Here is a 24,547-nt window from a genome sequence, read left to right as displayed (position 1 = left end):
CACTCTTTGGCTACGTTCACACTGCAGGCGAAAGCACATCAAATCCGACTTTTCTGACCCTATGCGACCCATATCCGATCATGGTATGACAGTGTGAACGACACAAATCCGACCAAGGTCACTTTCGTATGTGGTACTGAATCCGATACATATCCGATGTTTTAGAAAGCGACTGCTGTTTGAACGGTCACGTCACATTAAATCCGTCTTTTACGTCACTGACACAAGACAGACGCCGATTATCAGCGCCGGAGAAGACATTGTGAACGCTTCCTGTCCATTCAGAGAAACTGTTGGGAAGACGACGTTGGAGAAACGTGAACATTTTATTTGTACTGTATAATCTGCAGATTCTGAGAGAAATCTGCAACTATCCTTTGAAGCACCGCTCCCCTAAAACAGCAATAAGGATCATTATTAGGCCATATGTAAATAACAAAATAACTTTAGAATTTAAAGCAAAATTGGGAAACGTAAAGTCTGAAGTCTTTATATTAAGAACCATCAGTCAAACAATACTGTTTGCTCTGGGTCTAAACAGAGCGCATTGTGTGTGACGTCTTCTTTTGCGCATGCGGGCCACTTTGAGGGTTCACAGACTAGAACGTGTTTGCTGTCACATTTTATTTCTAGTGTGAACAAGCAGACACAAAAAAATCGTATTTGATCAAAAAAAATCGGAATTGAGCATTAAGACCTGCAGTGTGAACGTAGCCGTTTCGTTCGTGAACACGTTACTTGCCTGCTTGCAAATAGTGAAGCACGAGGGGATCGTGGACATCATCTGTGGACACAAGGAAACGAAACACTGACTTTATATATTGTTTAATTAAACAAGAAGAACGAAGGCAGGAGGGACCGGGACGAGGCTTTTTGTCCTTCAAACAAAAGTAAGTAAGATCCGTGTATCACGTGGGCAGCTAGCATGTCCGCTGGGTTTGATTAAAATATCTGTTATTTGATTAAAGCAAGAATATTTTGCTCATTTTGCGCATTTTCCCTCTTTTTAGTGTGCTTCCTTAAAACAGCTGCAGTTTGGATTGCATTGTAGTCGTTAGAGGAACAAACTCGTGTCCTTTGTCTCCACGGTTTTGTTTCCCAAAACCGGCTTACCTGAATAATTAATGAATTCAGCCACAGTTGTGGCTGGTTTCTAAGGTGATGTCTGCACAGTGACCAGTTTCTATGACTGACCAGGTTTACACCGACTCAGTTAATAATTATATATATATATGTAAGGCAGTGACTGGAATATGTCACAAGATGTCGCCGTTGAGCTGCACATGTATGGTAGATCTAAGCAATTTTGACCACTAGTCCTCTGCAGGACACCGTAGTTCAGATTTCTCTTTCGCGCGGGCTCCGACCTGGTTCAGTGTTTACTGTGATTTGTGAAGGTAAGCACTGTCAACTTTGGAACCTATGTTTTAATGTATTACAATACATTATATTGCACATCTTTTCTGTGCAAATACAGATGTGGTAGCACAGTGAGACGACCGTTATAACGGTCTGTATGCCCGGATGCGGGTGTGTTTTAGTCGGTTTAAGGTCATGTTAGTACTTACAGTAAACTGTAGCTTTCGTTCTGTGATTTGCATCGACTCAAACACAATTTTCATTCACATTTCCTCTGCAAAGCTACAGTAATGTGTTTTCCTAGTTTTTACTGTTGCTAAGCTTATTTTGTGAGAGGGGTTCATTATTTGTTCAGATGATTTTTTTTATAACTTAAAAACGTATATTTTGACCCTGCCTTTTGAGCTTTAGTTTATTTGGATGTTATGTTTAAGTTCTTTAGGGTACCTAAGTTCGTTTGTTTATTAGTTTCTCTTGGTGTTTTCTACCACTGTATTTAAGTTTCCCTCTCCCTGTTTTCATGCTGCGTGTCTTATGTTGTCAAGTTTATATTGTCTGGTCTGCTCTCATCTTTCCTGTTTTATTTCGAAGGTCTGTGTCCTATGTCAGCTTTGCTTCCTTTGGCTGTATCCCAATTATGCGTACTACATATGGTACATTGACTGTAGAAAAGATGGACGACGCGACCCCGCCTCCTCCTATTGTGCAAAGGTGCGTACAAGATGTGCGGAAGTGAGAGGCTTGTGAAATGGGACGGTCTAGCGTTCGTCGTGCTGTTCAGGTTGCCTAGCAACCATGATACTAACCGCGAGAAACATTACATACAGCATTGTGTGACATAAATGAAGGAGAAAAAATGTTTTTGTCTTAGCTCATTTTTGTCATATATATATATATATATATATATATATATATATATATATATATATATATATATATATATATATATATATAAAATCATTTAGAAATAGAGGCTCTAAAACCAAGTTAACCCTTAAAGTACAAACATCACTAATGTCACACAACTTTGCCGACATGTGGCCAACAGTAATGTTTTAATGTTCTTTATTAAACATTCGCACATAAATGACTGACATCATATTCAGTACTTAATTTTGACAGTTCACTCTTCGGCCGCTCCCTTCTGCTGTATTTTTGCGGCAAAAGTATCCACACCCACCGCCACACTATGAATTGTAGGATATATGGGACCACGAAGTGTGCACCGGACCACGCTTGATATTTGGGGAAATCGATGGCGCATTTGGAGTACACTTCGAATTGGGACAGCCGTCGTCGCGTGGCGGTGACGTAATCGCACTCAAAATACGTACTTCAAGCGTGCAGTCTCTTAATTGGGACACAGCCCCTGTGTAGTTATGTCAGACTTGTGTCCGCTGTTTCCCCATGTGTTTCCACGTCCCCTAATCACCCTTGTGTGTATTTAGACTGTGTTCATTCTTTGTCAGGTCATCTATTGTTCACGTCATGTTTGATATAACTTGCTCCAGACAGTTTAAGCTTTTATTCTCTCAGCTGCAGACTTGGTTCAGTTTAAGGGTTTAACAGTAAAAACTGAAGTGATGGGAGGATCCTGTAACCTATGTATAGAGGCCTATACAACAAAGCTGGATTTTGACTTATGCAGGTATTCAGGAATAACCTTGGATTTCTGTACTGTGAAGTAGGGCTGGGCGATATATCGAGTTTTTTAAAAATATCGATATATTTTCATACGAGATATAAGATGTGACAATATCGTTTATATCGATATAGTCTATGTTACGTTATAATTATACTTGTGGGGCCGCAGGTTTGCCTCTCTTTCGTCCACTTTTGTCTCTACGCAACGTTACTCGGCCTCGCCTCTACTTCACTGAACACAACTCCCCCTCCCCCATAGCTTCACCTGCAGGCAATGACAAGATGAAAGCGGAAAATCTCCGTTAGCGAGTTACCGCGGATCGTCCCCCGTGCGTGGGGCTGGACGGCGTCAACGTGTTAGCGAGCTAACCACGCTAACGAGCTAACCTCGCTAACGACATGCAGCCCGGAGGAGCTGCACGGCCTAAAATCCTTTCATTTTCTCAAAACTCGACAGTGCGCCTTATGTATGAATTCTGGTTGTGCTTACTGACCGCGAACCGATTTTATGTGGTACACGGCGCTCAGCAATCTGTCCAAAAATGTTTTAATATGACTTTGCTAAGCTACGGAGCTGCACCGCTTGATGGATTGTCGGAGGATTACGGCTACCGGGGAGGAGCCTCGCGGAGTGATACGTACTGTGCTTCAACGTAATATTACCGTACTGTGTGTGTATAAGGACCACAAATGGCACCTGTTCAGAGACGTGGTGCAGCTGTGAAATCTGTCTCTTTGTTATTATGCTCAGCGTCTATTAGTTTACATTTTGACTGCACAATTGTGAGCTTTTTGTTATGCACAAAAACAACATTGTTTTCTTTTATTTATGGACCATGATTATTTAATAAATGCTGATAATTTATTTATGAGTAATTTCTTCATGTACATCTACGCTGTATGTAAATAAAAGTGCCCGTGTGACATCTGGGACACAGTGTGACTAAGAACTCTCTTTTTGTTCTTAACTTATGGCTTTAAAAAAAAAAACCGAGATATATATCTTATATCGCCATCCAGCTAAAAAATATCGAGATATGAATTTTGGGTCATATCGCCCAGCCCTACTGTGAAGGTGATTCATTTCTTACTTTTTACCGTTTTCTGGAGAACTGATTGTTCAGTAGGTGGTGATTTAGTACCTGTTAGTCTCTAATCTGAAACTTGACCTGCTTTGGATGATACACATCAAGTGAGCTGGGTCGCAGGGTTAACCCAGGGTTCATCCTGAAGTCCTGGATAAGCTAAACTCCTGCTTCATACTATAGGCCACTGATTATGTTGAACCCCTTATTTCAATACAAACATGATAGTTTCTCAGTGAACTTGGACTTATAATGTCTCATAATGACTCAAAACCCAATGAGGAAGGATTGTGTTATTAAATTAGTATTTCAAGGATGCATTTTTCTGCAGCAGGTGCATGTTCAGATATGTCTGAGGAGAAGAAGAGGAAGCTTTCAACAACAGCTTCTGAACCTTGTGAGCCGTCAGCCAGGTATTACTCAACTATTCATAAATCATCACATGTAGCCATGTTTCCAAAGCAGAGGGAAAGAGTGTAAAATGTAAATAAATGCAAAATCAAATGATTTGCAAGACATTCTTCAGAAGTAAAGTTGGGGTTCGGGACTTCACCATCACCAGTGTGTGAATGTGTGTGTGAATGTGTGTGTGAATGTGTGTGTGAATGGGTGGATGACTGGATATGTAAAGCGCTTTGGGGTCCTTAGGGACTAGTAAAGCGCTATATAAATGCAGGCCATTTACCATTTACCAAAGATTGTGCCGGGGAATTTAAAGAATAATGTTTTCCAACACTTAGTGTCATCAGTCTCTTAGAGAAAGACGATGTATTACAGCAGTAAACACACCCCTGTTTCAGCTTATTGAAATGCGCTGCTGGCATTCAATTTAAAAACTAGCCTACTTTGTTCAATAAATAAATACATTTTCCTAGTTTCAATGTTTGATGTGTCGTCTTTGTGCTATTTCCAATTATTCCAATGTATGTCACTGGATTCTGTTTATATTTACATTTTATATGTTGTGTTATCAATTTAGTAAACAGGGTTGTAAAATGTTTAAATACATTTAATGGAAATTCTGATGTTTTACTTGTTTAGGGTGTCGTTTACTGTATGTGTGATGTGTATCCTGTGTGTTTTGCTGACGGCATATTTGATTTGTGAAAAAAAATTTTTTTTAGTGCAGTTGAGTGGTCTCAGGATTTCCCCTGCAGTTTTTGCATTAAATGTGTAAATTTTTTGTGTAGGTGACTTCTCTCGACATCAATAAAGTGTTAAATAAACTTTCGTCTTAGTTCACAGAAAAGTGTTGCCGGGTCCACGGGTCCCAGATGTGTCTCCATTAAGAGTGATCGATCCAGGATTCAACCTCTCGTCTTTAGAGATGAGGAATCAAAATGGAAACAGTAAATTGTTCTTACTAATATAAAATATCTTACTGATCTCTTTCTGTTACAATAAACCACAGTGTATAGATAAAAAGTGCATTTCCATAAAAAGTTTCAATAGTTGAGCAAAGCGTTGACTGCTCAGTGAATGCTTATAAAGTTTTTACACTAAATATATATATCTTTATAGTTTACAGAGTGCAACGGAGTTCACATCTGAAAGTTCAGTTTCTGTGCAGAGCGATGAATCCACTCACCAGCAGCTCAGGTAATTCTCATTTCTACTAAATCTTCTCTCAGTTTCTTAAAAATACTGAAGGGTAGGATTAGAAGTGATTGAGTTGTTTTTTTGTAACTCTTTTTTTTTTTTTTTACCAGGATATCTCTTTCAGTGTTCATATTAATGCACCAATTTCTAGTTTCTTTGTGACAAGTCAGTCAAAGATCCTTTTTTCAGACTGCATGTGTGCATCTCCCTCTTTGGCTGGGACCTGCTCCCGCAGTAGAGATGTCACTGACGGCATTTGTGGCCATTTCGCTGAATGTCTTGACATACTGATGTGAAAACTCACATGCTTTAATAATCTTTTCAATGCCATGTTGATTTCCCTCAGAAGCTTTTTTCTGAATGTTTGTCCCCAATGTCAATAGTGTAGAGTCACTTAGTGTAGCAAAGTTGTACATGAGCTTCAGGTTTATCAGAAAGGTTTCAAAAGACACACATTGGTATTGAATTTGTAAGTGAAAAATTTATATCTTAGATGTTTTAGTATATTTAGGAGGACAATGGGCATCAAACTTCGAGATAACTTTATCAAACTTCCCTTCATCCTAATCTGGTTTGCTGCATATGAATGTGTTGAACACTTCAATAATCTGAGGCCCTGCTATTGTGAGCAATAACATTACCTTTCTTACATCCTGCTTGGTTTCAGATATACAGCTGGAAGGTGTGCCACTTACTGTTGACATTTTCTATCAGCTTCAAACATATCGTTTTCTACAATGCACTTAAGCTTGGAATTTTGCTCCTGGCACTGTTTGTGTCTGTACTTCTGCAGAATGAGTCATTTAAGCCCCTGCAACATACCTTTATTAATTTTCCTTTACTTTAGGCAAGTAGAATGTAAAGCACACCAGGCTATATCTTTTTTCACCTTCCTACCATAGAGATCATGCCTTCAGTCCCTACAAAATAGATACTGTTGCCTTGTGGTATGACATCAGAAATGACATCAGTTTTACCACACAAAATATCTGATCATTACTGCATTTCTTGATTTCATTGAGGTTTGTGAGTACTCATTTATCCACAGCTCTCTTTACGTTAGTACAGGATTTCAATCAGGTTTAGGTCTCGAGTTTGACAACTGACCATTGCAACACCTTAATTATTTCCTTTCAGCCTTTCTGTTGCAGATTTGCTTTTGTGTTTGAGATCATAGTTCTGTGGTGTAATTGCATTGCACAGTAGATGTTAATAGAGCCAGTCAGTGTAGTTAGGCCTGATGGCAGCTAGAGGGCGAGACCGGTGGGTTTGAACAAAAATGGAATGTTATGTGGAACAGAGAAGAACGGAAGAATAAAGAGTTGGTTATGGATCATACAGTGGACCCGCATATAATTAATAGCACGGCATGGTGTCAGAAGTCCTGTACTGATCCATGCAACCTCGACCGAATGAACCTGTATCTTGTGGAGCTTGTGGAAAATGAGAGGGAGAATATGGCGGATGAAAGTGCACAGAGAACGCTGGTGTCATGCCAAAGTAGTTTGTAATTTGTTTCCTCTGCGTCGGGAGCAAACGCTGGGCTGTCCAAATCAAGGACAAACAGTATCCCAGAGTGTTGATTTTTACTTTACAAACACTTCTTATAATGACTAACTACTCCTGAAATTTTTGAGATGTTACCTCTTTATACGGGAAAGTTATAGTGGGATACAAATAATATCAGGATGATCCTGCCACAATTTGTCCCTCCTGTGTAAATCATGGACAAACAGTATCCCATATTCCTGATTTGTAGTACACAAACACTTCTTATTATGAGGTATTACTCCAGAAACTTTGGAGGATTTAGCTCTTTATACAGTAAAGTTACAGGAGGATAAAAACAATTATCAGGCAAAATGTTCTTGTGTTAAAATAATCCCGTCACCACGTGAGAACAATAAATATATACAATTCTCTGTTGTAACCCTCAAACTGAATGGTAATGTAACGATAGTAATTGTTAACTTTTTCACAAAAGTAAAGCATCAGTACTTCCCGTGTGCTCCCGACGCAGGGGAAACAAATTCTGTCAGGGATATCTACTTTGGCACAACAGCGGTCTGAGTTTAACAGCTGAGCAAAGGACAACGTACGTGGGGGTACGTGATGGATTCCAGGCTTTTTTCATTGTGAAAAAAAATGTGATCTACGAATTTTCCAAGTTCAACATGCGCTGACAGGGAGAAAATGAGATGGTGGATGCTTTTGTGACTGCACTGTATGCACTAGCAGAGCACTGCAACTGTGGAGGGCTACATGATGAACTGATACGCGACAGGCTCGTTGTCGGTCTCATGGACAAACGGCTGTCAGCACGCATGCAGCTTGACCCAGATTTGACCCTGCAGAAAGCTATCAAGATGACGAGGCAAAGTGAAGAGGTAAAGCAACAACAATCCTCCTTACGAGGTGACTCTAGAGCTGAGGCTATCAATGCTAAGTCCATAGATAGAGTGCACAAAATTAGTCGTAAGCCTGCTAGAATCAAACCTCTCCAGAATGATAGTCGTCAAGCTAAAACACGTGGGTTCTGAGAAGACAGCAAGAAAGGGGCAACGTGTCAAAAATGTGGCGGCGCTCCATCACATTCAAAGCAAGATTGTCCTGCACATGAAGTAAAATGCCATGCATGTGGGGAAAAAAGGACATTACAGGCACGTATGCAGGGCACCCAATCGAAATGGTTAACCACCATGGAAAGTTTCTTCCACAGTTTACAGGGAGAGACAAAAACTTTTAAGAGACTCACTGTCTAAGAAAAACAGCTGGAGGTGGGACATTGACACATGGAGTGTTTTGGGACCTGAAACATGCATTTACCTCACCGCCAGTGTTAGCCACGTATGACCAAAGCCGTGACTGCAATGTGTCAGCGGATGCATCATCGTATGGCTTAGGGGGTGTGCAGCTTCAAAGATGGGATGAGGAGTGGAGACCCGTTGCCTATGCATCACGTTCCCTCACTGCAACAGAACAGAGATACGCTCAGGTTAAAAAGGAGGCTTTAGGTCTGACCTGGGCTTGTGGGAGGTTCCGCAGCTTTCTTATTGGCATACACTTTCAAATGGAAACAAACCATAAGCTGCTGCTGAGTCTGCTGTGGACATTTTGCAAAAGTGTATGGCTTTCGTCACATCACGAGCAGCCTGAAATATCCCCAAAGCAACGGCAAAGCCGAACGGGCAGTTAAGACTGTCATGAACCTATTACAGAAAGCTGCTGATCCACAATTGACTCTACTCGCTTACATAGCCATCCCACTACAGAATGGCTAGTCCAGCCCAACTCTTGATGGGGAGACAGCTTTGCACCACAGTGCCAATACTGCTATCTCTGCTTGACCCTGCACATCCTGATAGTGTGGTTGTCGCCCGGAGAGAGAAGGAGAGTAGGACTAAAGAGGCACAGTCATTCAATTTCAATTCAATTTTATTTATATAGTGCCAAATCACGACAAAAGTCACCTCAAGGCGGTCATACAACCTTCATCATCGCGCACGTAGCCTCGACAGGCTCACTCCATGGCAAGAAGTTCACAGACCAGAGAGCCAGTGGCACCGTTATTGACAGCCACACCACACCACAATCATATCTCGTGGAGGGACCTCGTGGGACAATTAGGCGGAACCCTCGGCATCTTGTTCCCATGAAACGCCCTCCAGACCAAACAGAGAGTGACAGTGGGGAGCCAGAATTGGCAGGATCCGGGGAGCAGTGCTCCACAGACATTCCAGTGACAGTTTCTTCAGAACTTCCATCTACACCCAGAACCAGATCTGGGAGAGTAGTTGTGAGACCAACCAGACTAGACTTGTAACGGATCACATGAAAAGCACACCCCTCTGTCACAGTATTCTTTGCACAGTAAGGGAAAAGCTAAAGTTTGTAATTTTCAAATATGTATGTCCAGAAGTTGGGAAGCACCAGGGATGGGAATCATACAGTGGACACGTGTATAATTAATAACATGACAGGTTCTGTTTCATTAAACAATTTCTGCCAATATTTAACTGTCAGACAAATGGCCTCACATTTGTTTCTAGAATACTTTGGTAAACAGACGTTTCCACCAAACGTGTTGCTGTGCATCATGGACAAATGTCTTTACTTTGGTCTCATTTGTTCAAAGGATGTTTTTCCAGAACTCTTGTGGTTTATTCAGATGCAACTTTGCAAACCTAACCTGTGCTGCATAGTCCTTGAATTTTACCTGACCTAAAGTTTTTGTTCATGATTATATTTAGCAGTGATATTTGGCAAAACATCAGCACAGGTGAGGACAAGATGTCAACAGGGCACAACCTCAACTTAACAGAGTGAAGAAGCTTTTTGAAAATGTTATTTAAGAATTTGGCCTCTGAGAAAATTGTTTTGCTTATGTTATCATATAAACTGCTCATGAATATAAATGAAGGCTTTGTATTGTTTTTCCTACAGTTATCCCAATGTGGATCCAAACAGCTGTCTAATGTGTAAGAAGGTTTTGAGGGATCCAGTCCACTTCAAGTGTGGACACTGGTTATGCAAACAGTGTGTGAGCTCAAACTGGGATCAATCTGGCTCACATGCAGAAAATCTCTGCCTGGGTTGTATTGAGAAATGCCGCCTTAAGAATGTTGAAAGCACAGGTAAGCTTCCACAGGTAAATGCTACTGTCACTGGGATCTTTGATATGTGTGCACCATTTCTCCTTGGAAATAAAAGTGATTGCAGCAATCTTACACCAGCTAAACTGCATTTATACTGATAACCTTTTCTTGTTGTGTGACATGTTCTTTTGACATAGAGAGAAGTAGCTTGCCATCACCAGTGTGTGAATGTGTGTGAATTGGTGGATGACTGGATGTGTAAAGCGGGGTCTAGTCCTTAGGGACTAGTAAAGCGCTATATAAATACAGGCCATTTACCATTTTACTTCTGACCTAAGGTTGTTTTTGCATCTATAGTTCTTTTACTCTGGCCTGACTTAGTTGACAAGTTATAAAACTTCAAATTTCAATCAAATCAAATGCATTCATGAGCACATTTAAAAACAACACGGGTTGAACCAAAGTGCTGTACATAATGAAAATGGTGAACATTCATAGAAAATACAATGGAAGACTAGTCACAATTGAAGGCTAGAGAATAAAAGTGCGTTTTCAAGCGGGTTTTAAAGATGTCAAGCGTTGGTGAAGACCTAATGTTAAGGGGCAGACTGTTCCAGAGCTTGGGGGCAGCAACCGCAAAAGCTCAGTCATATCTGTCTTTCTGTCTGGTTCTGGGGATATCCAGAAGCAACTTATCTGCCGACTTAAGAACTCTGCTTGGAGTATTATTTAAAGTTAAAAAGTTAAAAGTATTAGTTAAAAGGTCCAAGAGATAAGATGGAGCTAATCCATTCAGAGATTTAAAAACAAACAACAAAATCTTGATTTTGATTCTAAGACGTACTGGTAACCAGTTTAAACGTGCCAGGATTAGAGTGATATGTTCAAAATGGCGAGTGACTGTTAGGAGTAGGGCCGCCGCATTCTGAACTAGCTGCAAACGAGAGAGTAGGACCTGGTTAATACCAAAATAGAGACTATTGCAATAGTCAAGCCTAGATGAAACAAATGCATGAATCACTCTCTCGAAATCGGCAGATGACAACATGGTCTTGTTTTTTGCAATGGCTCTCAACTGGAAAAAGCTGGTTTTAATAACAGAATTTATTTGTTTCTCAAATGAGAAAGAGCTATCGAGAAACACTCCTAAATTTTTAGCAAACGGCATTCTGAACTTTTCCAGTGGACCAAGGTCAACATTAAGGGAAAAACAGAGGTCAGAGGGTCCGAATAGTATAATCTCAGTTTTTTAATCATTTATATGCAAAATATTCAAAAAGAACCATGATTTAATGTCATCAAGTCAGTCAAGTAAAACTTTAAAACTCCAATCAGTTAAGTAGGATCTGAACCATTTAAGTGCAGTACCCTTAATGCCCACACAGTTTTCCAATCTCGATAGCAGAATCCCATGATCCACTGTATCAAATGCCGCACTCAAAATCTAAAAGCACTAAAATGATGTGATTACCAGAATCGGTAGTCATAAAAGACCATTAAGAACTGTTAAAAGCACAATTTCAGTGGTATGTGGTGCTTTAAAACCAGACTGAAATGATTCTAAGATGGCATTAGTCTCCAGAAAGGCCTGGAGCTGAATAAAAGCAAATTTTTCTAAAATTTTAGACAGAAAAGAAAGTTTAGGGATTGGTCTAAAATTTGAAATAACAGTTGCATCAAGGTTAGTCTTTTTTAAGAAGTGGGTGGACAATAGTATGTCTAAGATCAAGTGGAACTCCTCCCGTAAAAAGAGAGGTGTTGATAACAGTTAAAACATGAGGGCCAATAGTGTCAAAGACTTCTTTAAAAAGACTAGAGGAGATAGTGTCAAGGTAACACATAGAGTCCTTAAGACAGGAGACTAGTTCAGCCAGAGAGTTCAGAGAAATCGGCTCGAAGTGATCAAACACAACTGAGGAAAACAAGGGAACAGAGGGATCATAGGGCGGAGGAATGAAATAAGACCTAATAGTATCCACCTTATCAACAAAAAAACGTAAAAAGTTTTCACAGGTACCAAGGGACCCTAGTAATTGAGAGGTGGATGGAGGGTTGATAACAGAGTGATTAGTATTGAATAAGATACAAGGGCTGTAGCTGTGTTTGCTGATAATATCCGATAGGTACAATTGGATAGGTAGTTTTTGCTTTATGCACAGCATCTTGATAAAGAGACAGAGCATCTCTTAACATAGCAAAGGAAATCTGAAGTTTGTCTTTTTCCATTTTCTTTCGGTCTTTCTACAGGTCCTTCTAATGGCCCGGGTGTCCTTGTTTAGCCAGGGATCAGTTTTAGGTCTAGAGCGTTTAGTTTTTCTAAAAGGAGCAGCCATATCTAGGACATTTGTACAGGTGACATTAAACATGGTAAGCAAATGATCAACATTTTGCTTAAAGGAGCAATTGTCCATGATAGGGAGACCAGAATTCTGATAAGCAGCAGAGAATTGCTCCGCAGTAACTGGTGTAATGATGCGGTATTGGCGGACAGGAAGAGGAGGCTTAACTAAGGAGTATGGGACAGAAATTTTGAATAAGACAGGCATAATCCGAAAGGTTAAGGTTACAAATTTGAATATCCTATAGCTGCAGACCGCAGAATAAAACTAGGTCCAAGGTTTGTCCGCGCTCATGGGTGGGAGTCTTTACTGATCAGAATGAGATTAAAGGAATTAATAAGATCCAAAAGTTGTTTTTGGTGACAAAAAAACACGAATATTAAAATCACCAAGGATTAAAATGCTGTCAATGTCCAGAATGCAAAGAATAAGTAGTTACAGGAAGGTGTTTAGCTCACACTTGGAAAATACAGCTGGTAGTTAGGTTGAATCGAAGCTGGATCACTTTTCACACTTTAAACAAACTGCACCAATCTGGACTTTGGAACCGAACCAAGACCTTCTCCTCAAGTGTGATTATCTGTTCACACCCACACAAACAAACTTTACCAAAGGGAAAATGAGCAGAGTTGTACTTATATGAACTAAACAACATAGGTGTGAAAACACTTTAAGACTCCAGTTTTCATCTAAATTTAGGATGCCAAAGGTAGATGCCAAATTTTAACAATTTTGCCCAACGCAGCTTTTATTTATTAAACAAAATGTAATAAATTCCTGTTTACAAATCTGAAAACATTGCTCTGTTTGATTCCAGGGAACATCCTCCTTGTCAAAGTAAAGGAAAATTTGAAAAAGGCAGTGAAAAAGAAATTTGCTCTGACATTTGAAGGTAATGGTGACCAAGAAAATCTACTCCAGAACATCTACACAATGTTGTACATCACCACTGGAGAGAGTGGAAGACTAAATGAAGAGCATCAATTCAAAAGTAAATGGAAAACGCAATCATCCAATGACTGTTCAGTGAACCTCAGTCACATATTCAAATCGTTTTCTGTCCAAACCAAACCCCACAGAACAGTTGTGACGAAGGGCGTTGCAGGCATTGGGAAGTCTCTGGCTGTGCAGAAATTCATTCTTGACTGGGCCGAAGAGAAGCAAAACCAAGATCTTGACTTTGTTTTCAGTCTTGCTTTCAGAGAGCTGAATTTGATTTCAGGTGAAAAAAGCCTACATGAGCTCCTAACTTTATTTCACCCCACACTGTCAGAACTCAAAGATTCAGTGGATTATACCAAAACCAAGATTGTTCTGATCCTAGACGGTCTGGATGAAAGCAGGTTTCATCTGGACTTTGAAGGCATTAAGACTATAACATCTGTCAAGGAAGCAGCACCTGTGAGGGATCTCCTAGCAAACATCATCCAGGGTAACCTTCTTCCTGATGCAAACCTCTGGATTACTTCCCGTCCAGCAGCAGCCAATCAGATCCCTGCAGAACATGTTGATATGGTGACAGAGATAAGAGGTTTCAATGATCCTCAAAAAGCTGAATACTTCAGGAGGAGATTTAGTCATGATCCAGATCTTGCTGAAAGGATCATTAAACATATTCAGTCTTCACAGAGTCTCGACAGCATGTGTCAGATCCCGATCTTCTGCTGGATTTCTGCAGTGTTATTCCAGGAAGTCTTTGGAGGAGATGTTGAAACTGCAATTCCTCAAACTCTTACAGAGATGATGTCACACTTCCTGTTTGCACAAACAAAGCGTAGAAGCAGAAAATATGACAAGAAGGTTGAGACAAACAAAGAAAAGCTTCTGAAGACACACAAAGAATTTCTTCTGAAACTCGGCAAGCTTGCATTTGAGCAGCTGCTGAAGAACAACCTCATCTTCTATGAGGAAGACCTGGAAGACTTTGGCATTGACATTAAAGAAGCATCCATCTACTCTGGATTTTGCACCACAGTCCATTTGGAAGAACAACTCTTTTCCAACAAAAGGGTCTTTTGCTTTGTGCATCTGACCGTACAGGAGTTCTTTGCAGCTCTCTTTGTCTATGACTGTTTTATTAACAATAATACTACAGAACTTAAAAACTTCCTCATTTTGGAGGACAAAGACCATACGTTACTTGATCTTGTAAAGGTGACAGTTGACAAAGTGCTGGAGAAGAAGAAAAATGGCCACCTGGACTTCTTCCTGAGATTCCTTCTTGGCCTCCTAGTTGAACCCAACCGGAGAGTCCTTCATGGTCTGCTGCCTTCACCAGATCAAAGTCAAGATACTGACAAGAAAATCTTGACTTACCTAAAGTCTATCAGAAGGAAGAACCTCTCTCCAGACAGCTGCATCAACCTTTTCCAGACTATGGTCGAGATGAGAGATCACAAAGTCAAAGATGAGATTCAGAAATATCTCGCACTGTCAGATCGTTCAAAAACAGAGTTGACTCCCCTGCACTGCTCTGCACTGGCCTACATGCTGCAGGTATCAAAGAATGATCTGGAGGTCTTGGACTTAAAGAGTTACAACACATCAGATGAGGGCAGACGGAGGCTGATACCAGCTGTGAGGAAGAGTAGAAAAGCTATGTAAGTTTGCAGCAATAATTTACTTTCATGTTGAATAACAACATGTTAAATATACTTTTCTGTCAATCAGATTGTGTAAGGTCAGGGTTTGCTAGAAAGGAACTGTTCTTGATCAAGCTGATTAAGTGTCATCCTTAAACCTTTGTCATGGCATGGATTTAATTTATGACCACAGCAACCACTTCCCTGATGACTTTATGGTCTTAATTGTTACTTTTTTTTATCCCAAGTTGAATAAAACAAGATAAGATTATTTGATAAAATAATAAAACATTCTGCTCAAAGAAGGCCAAGATCATCTAGCTAAATCAGCTGACATTATCTACTCAATACTTTACAACAAAAAGATGAGAATGGCCAAAATGTAAAAATAAAGGTTTAAAAACTTCTGTCTCATAACACTTTTTAAAACCTTTAATTTTTTCTTTATTTGTCTACAGAATGAAACAGCTTTGTTCTCTTTATACTAACACTTAAACACCCACCCACAGGTTAGCAGATTGCAAAGTGACCTCGGTGTCAGCTGAGCATTTGGCTTTTGCTCTCAAGTTCTACTGCTCATCCCTGAGAGATCTAGACCTCAGTGACAATGACCTGAAAGATTCAGGGTTGAAGTTACTCTGTGATGGACTATCAAGTCAGTGCTGCAGGCTGGAGATACTCAGGTAGTAACACATAAAGTACACCAAAAGACACTAGTAATGGACCTCCTTTAGCCAGATTTAAGCTGAAAAGAAAACTGCTAGAAATGTGACTCTGTATAATAAAAATGATAGTTCTTGCTCTGATTTCAGTGAGGTCTTTATCAATAATAAGTCAGATAGTATACTTAGATTGACAAAGCATTTTCTTTAACACTGTACACTTCTGACACTCAGGAGTCACCATCTTGGTTTGATACCAGAGTGGCAACCCACCAGTGGAAAAAGAAAGGAACATCTGAACTAGCCCATTAACATTGGCATATTACCTTTTCACATAGTGATGTTACATGGGTTGGTTGACGGGGGTTGTTTGGTATTATTATGTGTGGTCAGAAGGTCAATAATAAGTTAACAATCATAGTCAGCTGTTGCAATCATCAGTTTAGGCACATAACTTGCTTTGTTTGGTAAGCAAGAACAAAATGTACTACTGGAATTATTTCAACTGAAAAAGTGTCTGTTTTATCAGGTTATCCGGTTGTCTGGTCACAGCGACAGGCTGTGCATATCTGGCTTCAGCTCTACAGCTCAACCCGTTTCATCTGATAGAGTTGGATCTGAGCTACAACCACCCAGGAGACTCTGGAGAGAAGCAGCTGTCTAAGCTGAAGAATGATCCTCGATACAAGCTGAGCAAACTCAGGTAATGGAATTTTTTTTAAGTAATTTTTTAAAACTTCATTAAGAAACATAATTAAATCTGAGATACTTTTCTCCACAGTGTTGAACACGGTGGAAGTCACAGAATGAAACCAAGCTTCAAGAAATGTAAGCACTTCAGTTATTTTTGGTGGCAATAAGTAACAAATCAATGAAATTATGATCTAGTAACAGATCATTGTTCAAAGTGGCATGGCTTCTTTTTTGTTGTTGCAATGAAGTGTTTTCTTATTTCCAGATGCCTGTGAACTCACTCTGGACTCCAACACAGCACACACAAACCTGCTTTTCTCTGATGGGAATAGAAAGGTGACCTGGATGGAAGTTGACCATCCACATCCTGATTCCAAAAAACAGCAGGTGCTGTGTGAGCAGAGCCTCAATGGGCGCTGCTACTGGGAGGTGGAAGTGTTTGGCTTTCTATGCGTTGGGATTACAATCAGAAGAAGAGGCACAGAAGGAAAGAAAAATGAGTTTAAGATGGGATACGATGACAAATCCTGGTGTCTGGTTTTCTCTGATGATGGTTTTTACATTCTGCACCGTAACAAGAAAGTAGACGTGCCTTCAGCTGGATGGCGCTCCAGTCGGGTGGGTGTGTATGTGGATTGTTCAGCTGGCACGCTGTCCTTCTACAGGGTTTCTAATGACAGCTGCATCCTCCTTCATAGCTACAAAACAGCCTTTAACGAACCCCTTTATCCTGCTGTTGAGCTTCACTCTCAGTCGTCTGCTTCATTTTGTCAGCTAACCTAAGTTTCACCTGCAAGTTCTGTCCATCAGTTCCACACATTAAACTGCTTTTACGAGTATCCCATTGTTTTTCCATGTTGTCCTAATGAAGTTCTAGGTCATGTTTCACCTATTGTAGCTACATGGTATTCTTTATTTACTCTATCTTTTTCTAATATTTTTTTAATGATCTGAAACAGTTAAGTGTGACAAATATCCCCCACAAAAAAACAAAAACCCAAAAACTAAGAAATCAGAAAGGGGGAAATACGTTTTTCTGTGCATTGTAACTGCAATTTGCACTCTTGCTGATGAATCTGTTTGGTAGATTTACATAATATTTTCAACTACTAAGTCATTCTTCAAACAAAAAACTGTTCCGTCTCCAATGTGACAATTGGTTACACTTTCCCTGTTTTGTATTTCTCTAAATTTAAAAATTAATATTTTGTTTATGTTGCTTGTCAGAAACAATGTCAGCATTTTAAGTGGGCAGTTCTGTTTCATGTATTTTTTGTAGAACTTATTTGTATTTACTTCAAACTCAAAATCAGGTCTAAACCTCTGAACTCCTAATCTGTAACTTTGAATTCGCAATTTACTCACTTTGATAATTGAACATAGTGCCAAGAAAAATACATTCAATGTAAATGAGCCTGATTTCACAATTACAAAGTAGGAGATTACATTTTAAAAAACTGACTAACAGTGCATAAATTTATGAGTACAACCATCTACAGCTGGTTTAAGTAAAGAGCAAGAAGATCTACAGAGGACAACACAACCAGTAGACCCAGAACATGCACACTTTAAACAGAACGTTTCTAACCAGATGGTGGAGCCGAACTCAGGACTGCTGTGAGGCTTGCTACTACACCACCATGCTGCCCACATTTGACATGCAGAATGTAGATGTTGGTGGCTGTATTAATGTTCTTTTGTCTTCTTTTATTTAGAATTTACCTTTCTCTGTTTTAAATCAAATGTGTGTGGCAACTCTGAGCATCTTTTACAGCCTTTTCACTACAAATCAGGTGTGTGTGTGTGTGTGTGAGAGAGAGGCTGTTTCAAAGGCGTTTAGTTTCTGTCCTTTATTTTTACTTAGCTTGAAGCTTGTGTGGAACAAATACTGTGTAAGTTAACAGAAGTCTAAGTATCACAGGTCTGCAATTTTATTAAATGAATGTTAGGTCCTGGTTGGCATGTTATGGTCTGTCAGTGAAAAATAATCAGAATTCAAATGTGAGGTGAGACTATTAGATGTGATTCAACATGTACAAACTGGTGTCCTGTTTTAGATCACAAATGGCTGCTTATTGAAAAATAAAATGTTTTTTTAAATTTGCAGTGTAAAGCAGAAGTTTCTAATAGTTTTGTCTTACTGATGCTCATTAAGGAATAACTTCAGACGCTGTTAAAAAAAACTAGTTTCTCCTATTACCGACACACAGAGGTCTGAGGGATCATCCAGGAATTATGCCGCTAATTTCCAGAGGCCTGATTGGGCATTATCTCTTATGTTGAACATAACCTGGTCCACAGCTGGGCTGTTGTGGAGCACAGAACAGGTGCTACAAAGCACACCTGTCACAACAAAGCCCAAGTCACTTCATCAAACAAGCTTTTTCTTTTCACAGTTCAGCATGCATGCAGTCTACTTGCTTATACATGCCATCTATACAGGAAATGCACCATTTGAAAGAAACACAAACATCACCTGTCATTTTAATCTGAGAACATAAAAAACCTCCTTCATTAATCCAACCATATTATTATTGGCTCATGTTTCCTATAGGTCACTAACCGTGTTAATGAGGGGGTGACTTGGCCTGAGAGTAAAGGGTGGGGCAGTCTGCCTCACAGCTGCTCTCAGCAACACCAACCCACCCAGAGAAAGGGGGGGGCTCTTTATCTGTTCAGCACAATAAAAGCCTTTTACATCAAAGGAAACAGAACAGAAGTTAGAGATCAGATCCCATGATATCATTCACCAAACTCCAACCAAACCTCCAGAGAAAAAACAAACAAATACCATTTAGTCCTACATAAAGGCTAATGTGGGACCTAGCTGACACTGGGACACTTCAATACAAGACAGGTAAACTGAGATCAGAGTAATGAGTCACATCGCAAACTAATCAGCTGCTTTTACCATTTTTAATTCAGTTTTTATACAAATAAGCAAAACTGCAGTAGCTTCACAGCACAACAGGGGGCCCCAGCCCACTGTATGAATCACTGTCAGGTATATTTACTGGTTTGGGATTCAGTTGTTTAAAAGTTTTATTTAATGTTGTTTTTAACTCCCCTGTCATTGTGACAGTGCACATTGTCTCCCCACCTCTCCTAATAAACTTAGCATTATAAATACATATGTCCTCAATACATTTGTGGGTTGAGCAGCAGAGTATATGTGGGTTAGAGCCATGGAAAACTTGCCACATCTTCTCTGCCAGTACTAACTGTATTTAGGAACACGTTAAATTCTGAGTTTCCCTCATATCTTCAAACTTATAGTTTGCCTAAAGTGGACACTAGATTGGAAATTCATGTCCTATAAACACAACAGAAAACCACAGTCAAACTGAACTTTTCAGACCAAAACAGAAAATGAAGTTGGGCAATTTAAAAATATTACATCAACACATATCTTTAAGTAATCATTAAAAAAAAACTGACATAGTTTTACGATCCCTCGGCTCTCTGTCCTGGTCGTTGTGTCCTTGGGCAAGACACTTTACCCTACTTGCCTACTGGTGTTGGCCAGAGGGGCAGATGGCGCGATATGGCAGCCTCGCTTCTGTCAGTCTGCCCCAGGGCAGCTGTAGCTACAACTGTAGCTGCCTCCACCAGTGTGTGAATGTAAGAGTGAATGAATAGTGGTATTGTAAAGCGTTTTACGGTCATCCAAAATCATTGTTTCTTATTGGTCCACATAAACAAAGTACAAATAACTTAACATGGGGCAGCACTGTATGATGTCTTGGCTAATTTATGATGTTCTCTGCTTGAAGTAAAAAGGACATTTTCAGGACCTGTGTCTTAGTTTGAAACAATTAAACGGGACCCTATAACACCTGAGCCGAGGGCAACACAGGTACATTTAGGGCTCGTTTATAAGTTTTTATTTTTGTTAAGGTCCTGCAAAGTACTGGATTTAGATATCTCTCAGAACTATGAAACCAGCTCAACCTTTCAGGAACAGGTCTTCTGATCCCACACTGATCAACATGTTTTTGCCTGTTTATGCTTCAAGTTGCTGGAATAACCTACTGACTCATGTTAGGCGTTTTCCAATATTAGCAGCATTTCATTTTAAAAGCACAGTTTAACCTTTTCAGTTGTTGTTCCTGGTCTTAATTTGCATTTCATGTCATTTCTATTTATTTCATTTATTGTTGTTGGAGAGTTTTATTAATTTTACTGGTGTTAACTAATGTTGATCCTTAGTTAATATTTCATTTTATTTCTACTTCTTTGACTGGATTAAATTTTGCTCCATCATTCTAACGGGTCTGTTGTTTACTCAAAACCTCAGTTTGTTAAATTTCAGTTTTTGGGTTCATGTGTGGGTCTTTATTCTTATTTAATGCTGCCTTCATGTTTTTGTTGATGCCATCTGTTCTTAATTATTCCTCCTAATGCGTGCCTGGTGAGTTAGTTTCAGGCTTTCTTAATGGTTTTATAGCTCCAGCCTGCTTCACTGACTCCCACAGCTGTGTCCACCACAGCTTCATCAAATATTAAGATTGAGCAGAATTATTTATTACTTCTACCATTATAATCATTCACTATTACTTATTTATAAGCCGTGGTTCTTACAATAATCACTTTGCAATTAAGTGTTGCAGACCTTTTTGTGAGTTATATATTTAGTTATTATTGAGACTCATGTTGCAAACATGAGTTATAAAACTCCATTAAAAGGACAGTAAGCTGTACTGTGTATGGAGTAGTACAGGAAGTGAAAGAAAAACACAAATACAGAAAGAAGAACATCTATAGTTTTCCTCTTGGTCTACATTATCATCTACATCTGTGTATTTAAACGTAACTAAATCTGTTTAAATGAAAAACCTAAGTTCCCTCTGCTATTAAAAAATCTGATCTCTGTGTAACTAACTATGGAACATCATTAATGTTGTGATAAAAAAACGTTTTTCTCAGCTGCTTCAGTCCTTTTCAGGGCCTCTTAAGGAAATTAAGGCAGAGTAGTAAGTAGAAATGGTTGTGTATGTTTTTATGAGCAAGCTAGACAGATAATGTTTCTATTGTCTGCATGCTATCAAATATATTAGCATTGATTTGTAGCTGTGAGCCTGTTATGCTGCACGGATCTGTGGCTGAAGTGACACGATGTCCAGTGATGCCCTGCACATACAATATAGTCCCATTTTTTGTTTGCTCGGTGCAGCACTGTGCACACTTTAAAGTAAATATTGTTTTCCCTCACAATATATGCAAACGTAAGAAGTCTCTTTCTTTACAAATGGGAAACATGTGCTTTAAAAATCAGTGTCTTGGGATTATTCTGTTACATAATCCAGTAGAGCAGGCTTTCAGCCTCAGAGAAAAGTCGGACTTTAATAGACGTCATATGGGTCTCACAGCCTTTTGTAAGCAATCCTTTGCTAAGTGGCTGGTACTTTCTGTTAAAATGCTACCACCTTGTGGTGAAAGTTTTCATTCACTTTTACAGACGTTTTTCAGAAAAAAGAAATCTTAGATTTGTCTAAGAATAGTAACGTTTTTCATATTTACTACATTTCGAAATAAATAAAGAAATCATGCTTCTTTGCCAACACTGCTTTTTGCCAGTACCCTCGATCTTTAGATTGACTTCAGTGAAATTCAAATTGGGATTTTTAGTGGCTATTTTTAAGCTTTTAAGCTGCTACATGTTTTATTCACTATGAAAATAAAGAACTTTCGAGTCATTTGCACAGACATGTACTCGTGGTGCCCTTTCTAGTTTGCAGCTATTCTGTGTTAAACGTGTAAAATATAATTTAAAAAATATATATAAAAATTAGACACAATTTACATCATTTTAGAATTTCCTAAAGACAATTAAATGAATGGTTTTCTTAGTTCATGCACCAAATAATTATAAATCGTACTCTAAATGATCCGGTATCCATGTAGATTTTTGTAGATTTTTTTAATCCTTGAATCTATCCATGTAAAATTTTTGTAAAAAAATAAATAAATAAATAAATAAATAAAATGTAAACCTTGAATCTTGTATATAAAGAGCAATATTTTTAATGACAACTCGCGCAATTACCAGTGCCATGCGGTGGCCCGAACTGGACCCTATGGGGGCCCACCGAATGGCACTGGGCCGTATGTTTGACACCCCTTGTCATAAAACAATAACGACAGAAAAGTAAGTTTAATTTGAGGGAGAGTCAGACAAAAGGCAGGGAGGAGAGACACGGTAGAGCGAGATGGACAAAGAGGAGGAGGAGGGACGCTGTCATCACGTACAGCCGCGGAGAGAAGGGAAGGGCGGGGTGAGCCTCAGCCGGTGTCTGTCTGCAGCAGCGGCCATGCTGCCTGACTCGGTGCATCCCGGTCCACCGGTGTAGCCTCCCTCCTGCATCCCTGTATCCCAGGTCAGCGGACGGACCCGGAACAGCTCGGTTAGAGTGGTTCAGCCCGCCGGGAGCCCCCGGAGCAGACCGTAACCAGAGCACCGAGGAGGGGAAAGAGGAGAAACGCTCCATAGCAACAAACCGGTTCCTCGGCATTATTGGTAGGTGCCTCCCTTTCAGTGTACGTGTGTGTGTTTGAATGACGCTGTCAGCCAGCTTAGCAGTGTTAGGGCGGATAGATGGATAAAGTCAATTCTGTTATCAGATAGAGAGAGAGAGAGAGAGAGCACGGGTTTTATAAGCATTTCATCTGCAGGGTTTTATTTCTCATTGGGCTTAAGCTAAATCTAATAACACTGGAAATCGATGCAATTCTCCCACAGTGGCTGTGCAGCCAAATTTATGTCACACATTTGAACACATTGACTGTATGATGCCTATCAGTCCTGATGTGCATGTGCAATTTATCGTGGGGGGCGGGGTCTTAATGATCTTCAATAGAAGCCCATTCTGCTCGGGCCAGCTCCTTAAAGGTACTTTTTGTAAACGCACTGCAAAATGCAATAAAGACCATCACCACAAGGTGGCAGCATTTTTGCCAGAAAGTTTATGGGCAGTTGGAAATTTCACGGGTGCGTGCCTCTGACAGACCCTGCAAACATAGTGGACACAGTGCTAGAATTACCCCAGTCAACAGTGTTTGTGGCACAATGGCAAAAACTGCACTGTAGACCGACAGATGCTGACGTTTTCAGGTACTGTTGTGGACCAGTGACTCTTTCAGGACAAGGGATATTTATTTTATTATTGCATGAAGAAAACAAACACATGTATTCATTTTAAATATGGTTTGGGATTGATAGCTAATTTAAATGGTTGTGATCGAATGAAGCCCAGCAGGCTGTGAGTCTCAGATGTTGCCACAATATTCCATCCAAGACTTGATATCGAGGGAAAAAAAGGTTTAGTCAACTTTTTTTCCCTCGATATCAAGTCTTGGTTCTATCTTTTTCACAGATTGACATTACAGGTGTTTCAGGGGTGGAGCATTTAGTGTTCATGCCTTAAAAAGCTTCAGGTCTTTTGTTTTTAAAATGTCTCCTGTGTTTGACTTCCTGCCCTCCGCATCTGCTCTGTGCATCCTGACATATGTGAACCAGGAATGAGTCCAAGATGAGCCAGTGTTTTCCCAGAGTTCTGTTCTACTATGTATTTAATCTTATATTGGTTTGTTGAAGGACGACCTCTCATTAATCTAATATTTCTATGTTTTTTGTTTAAAAACTCTCTGAGCTCTTCTAACTACCAAAGCAAGTCAGCTAAGAGAGAGTGACAAAACTGTGCAAATGTTAACTTGCATGATGCTTTTAGGTGTCATGTTTGACTCAGGGCAGTTTGGATGCCCACTGGATTTTTGGGGGTGGTTTGACGCGGTACTCTGTGAGATGACAGCTCAGCCCTAAAAAATTTCAGTATCAGACATGACAGGAAAAGTCATAGCTGTTTCCTCACATGGTTTTTGGTGCTTTCTAAATAATTTAAAAATGTTGTAAAATCTAACTTTTAAAGTTTTTTTTTAACACTGGTTTAATTTAATCAAAATTAAAAATTATTTTTGTTTATAAAATATTGA

General features: G+C 39.6%; 1 protein-coding gene across 7 annotated transcripts; it reads left to right on the top strand.

Moving 5' to 3' along the window:
• The first annotated feature begins 544 nt into the window (after positions 1-544).
• LOC309699128 (NLR family CARD domain-containing protein 3-like) lies at positions 545-18,658 on the top strand. Of its 7 annotated transcripts, none has more exons than XM_082521993.1 (11): positions 545-890; positions 1,951-2,070; positions 4,420-4,501; positions 5,327-5,437; positions 5,610-5,687; positions 10,131-10,321; positions 13,439-15,221; positions 15,713-15,886; positions 16,395-16,568; positions 16,647-16,693; positions 16,824-18,658. In XM_082521993.1, exons 3-11 carry the CDS (start codon positions 4,437-4,439, stop codon positions 17,339-17,341), a joined length of 3,141 nt encoding a protein of 1,046 aa, XP_082378119.1. In that variant the 5' UTR covers positions 545-890; positions 1,951-2,070; positions 4,420-4,436; the 3' UTR covers positions 17,342-18,658. The 7 variants fall into 7 exon arrangements, with proteins under 7 accessions (XP_082378119.1, XP_082378122.1, XP_082378120.1 ...); XM_082521994.1 differs by lacking the exon at positions 545-890 and adding an exon at positions 1,333-1,397 and having other exon boundaries at positions 4,423-4,501; XM_082521997.1 differs by lacking the exon at positions 545-890 and adding an exon at positions 1,333-1,397 and having other exon boundaries at positions 13,514-15,221.
• The last annotated feature ends 5,889 nt before the right edge of the window (positions 18,659-24,547 follow it).

Source organism: Aulonocara stuartgranti (genome assembly GCF_965226115.1).
Source record: "Aulonocara stuartgranti genome assembly, chromosome: 3".
Lineage (NCBI taxonomy): Eukaryota > Metazoa > Chordata > Actinopteri > Cichliformes > Cichlidae > Aulonocara > Aulonocara stuartgranti.
This window is presented reverse-complemented; position numbering and strand designations above follow the sequence as displayed.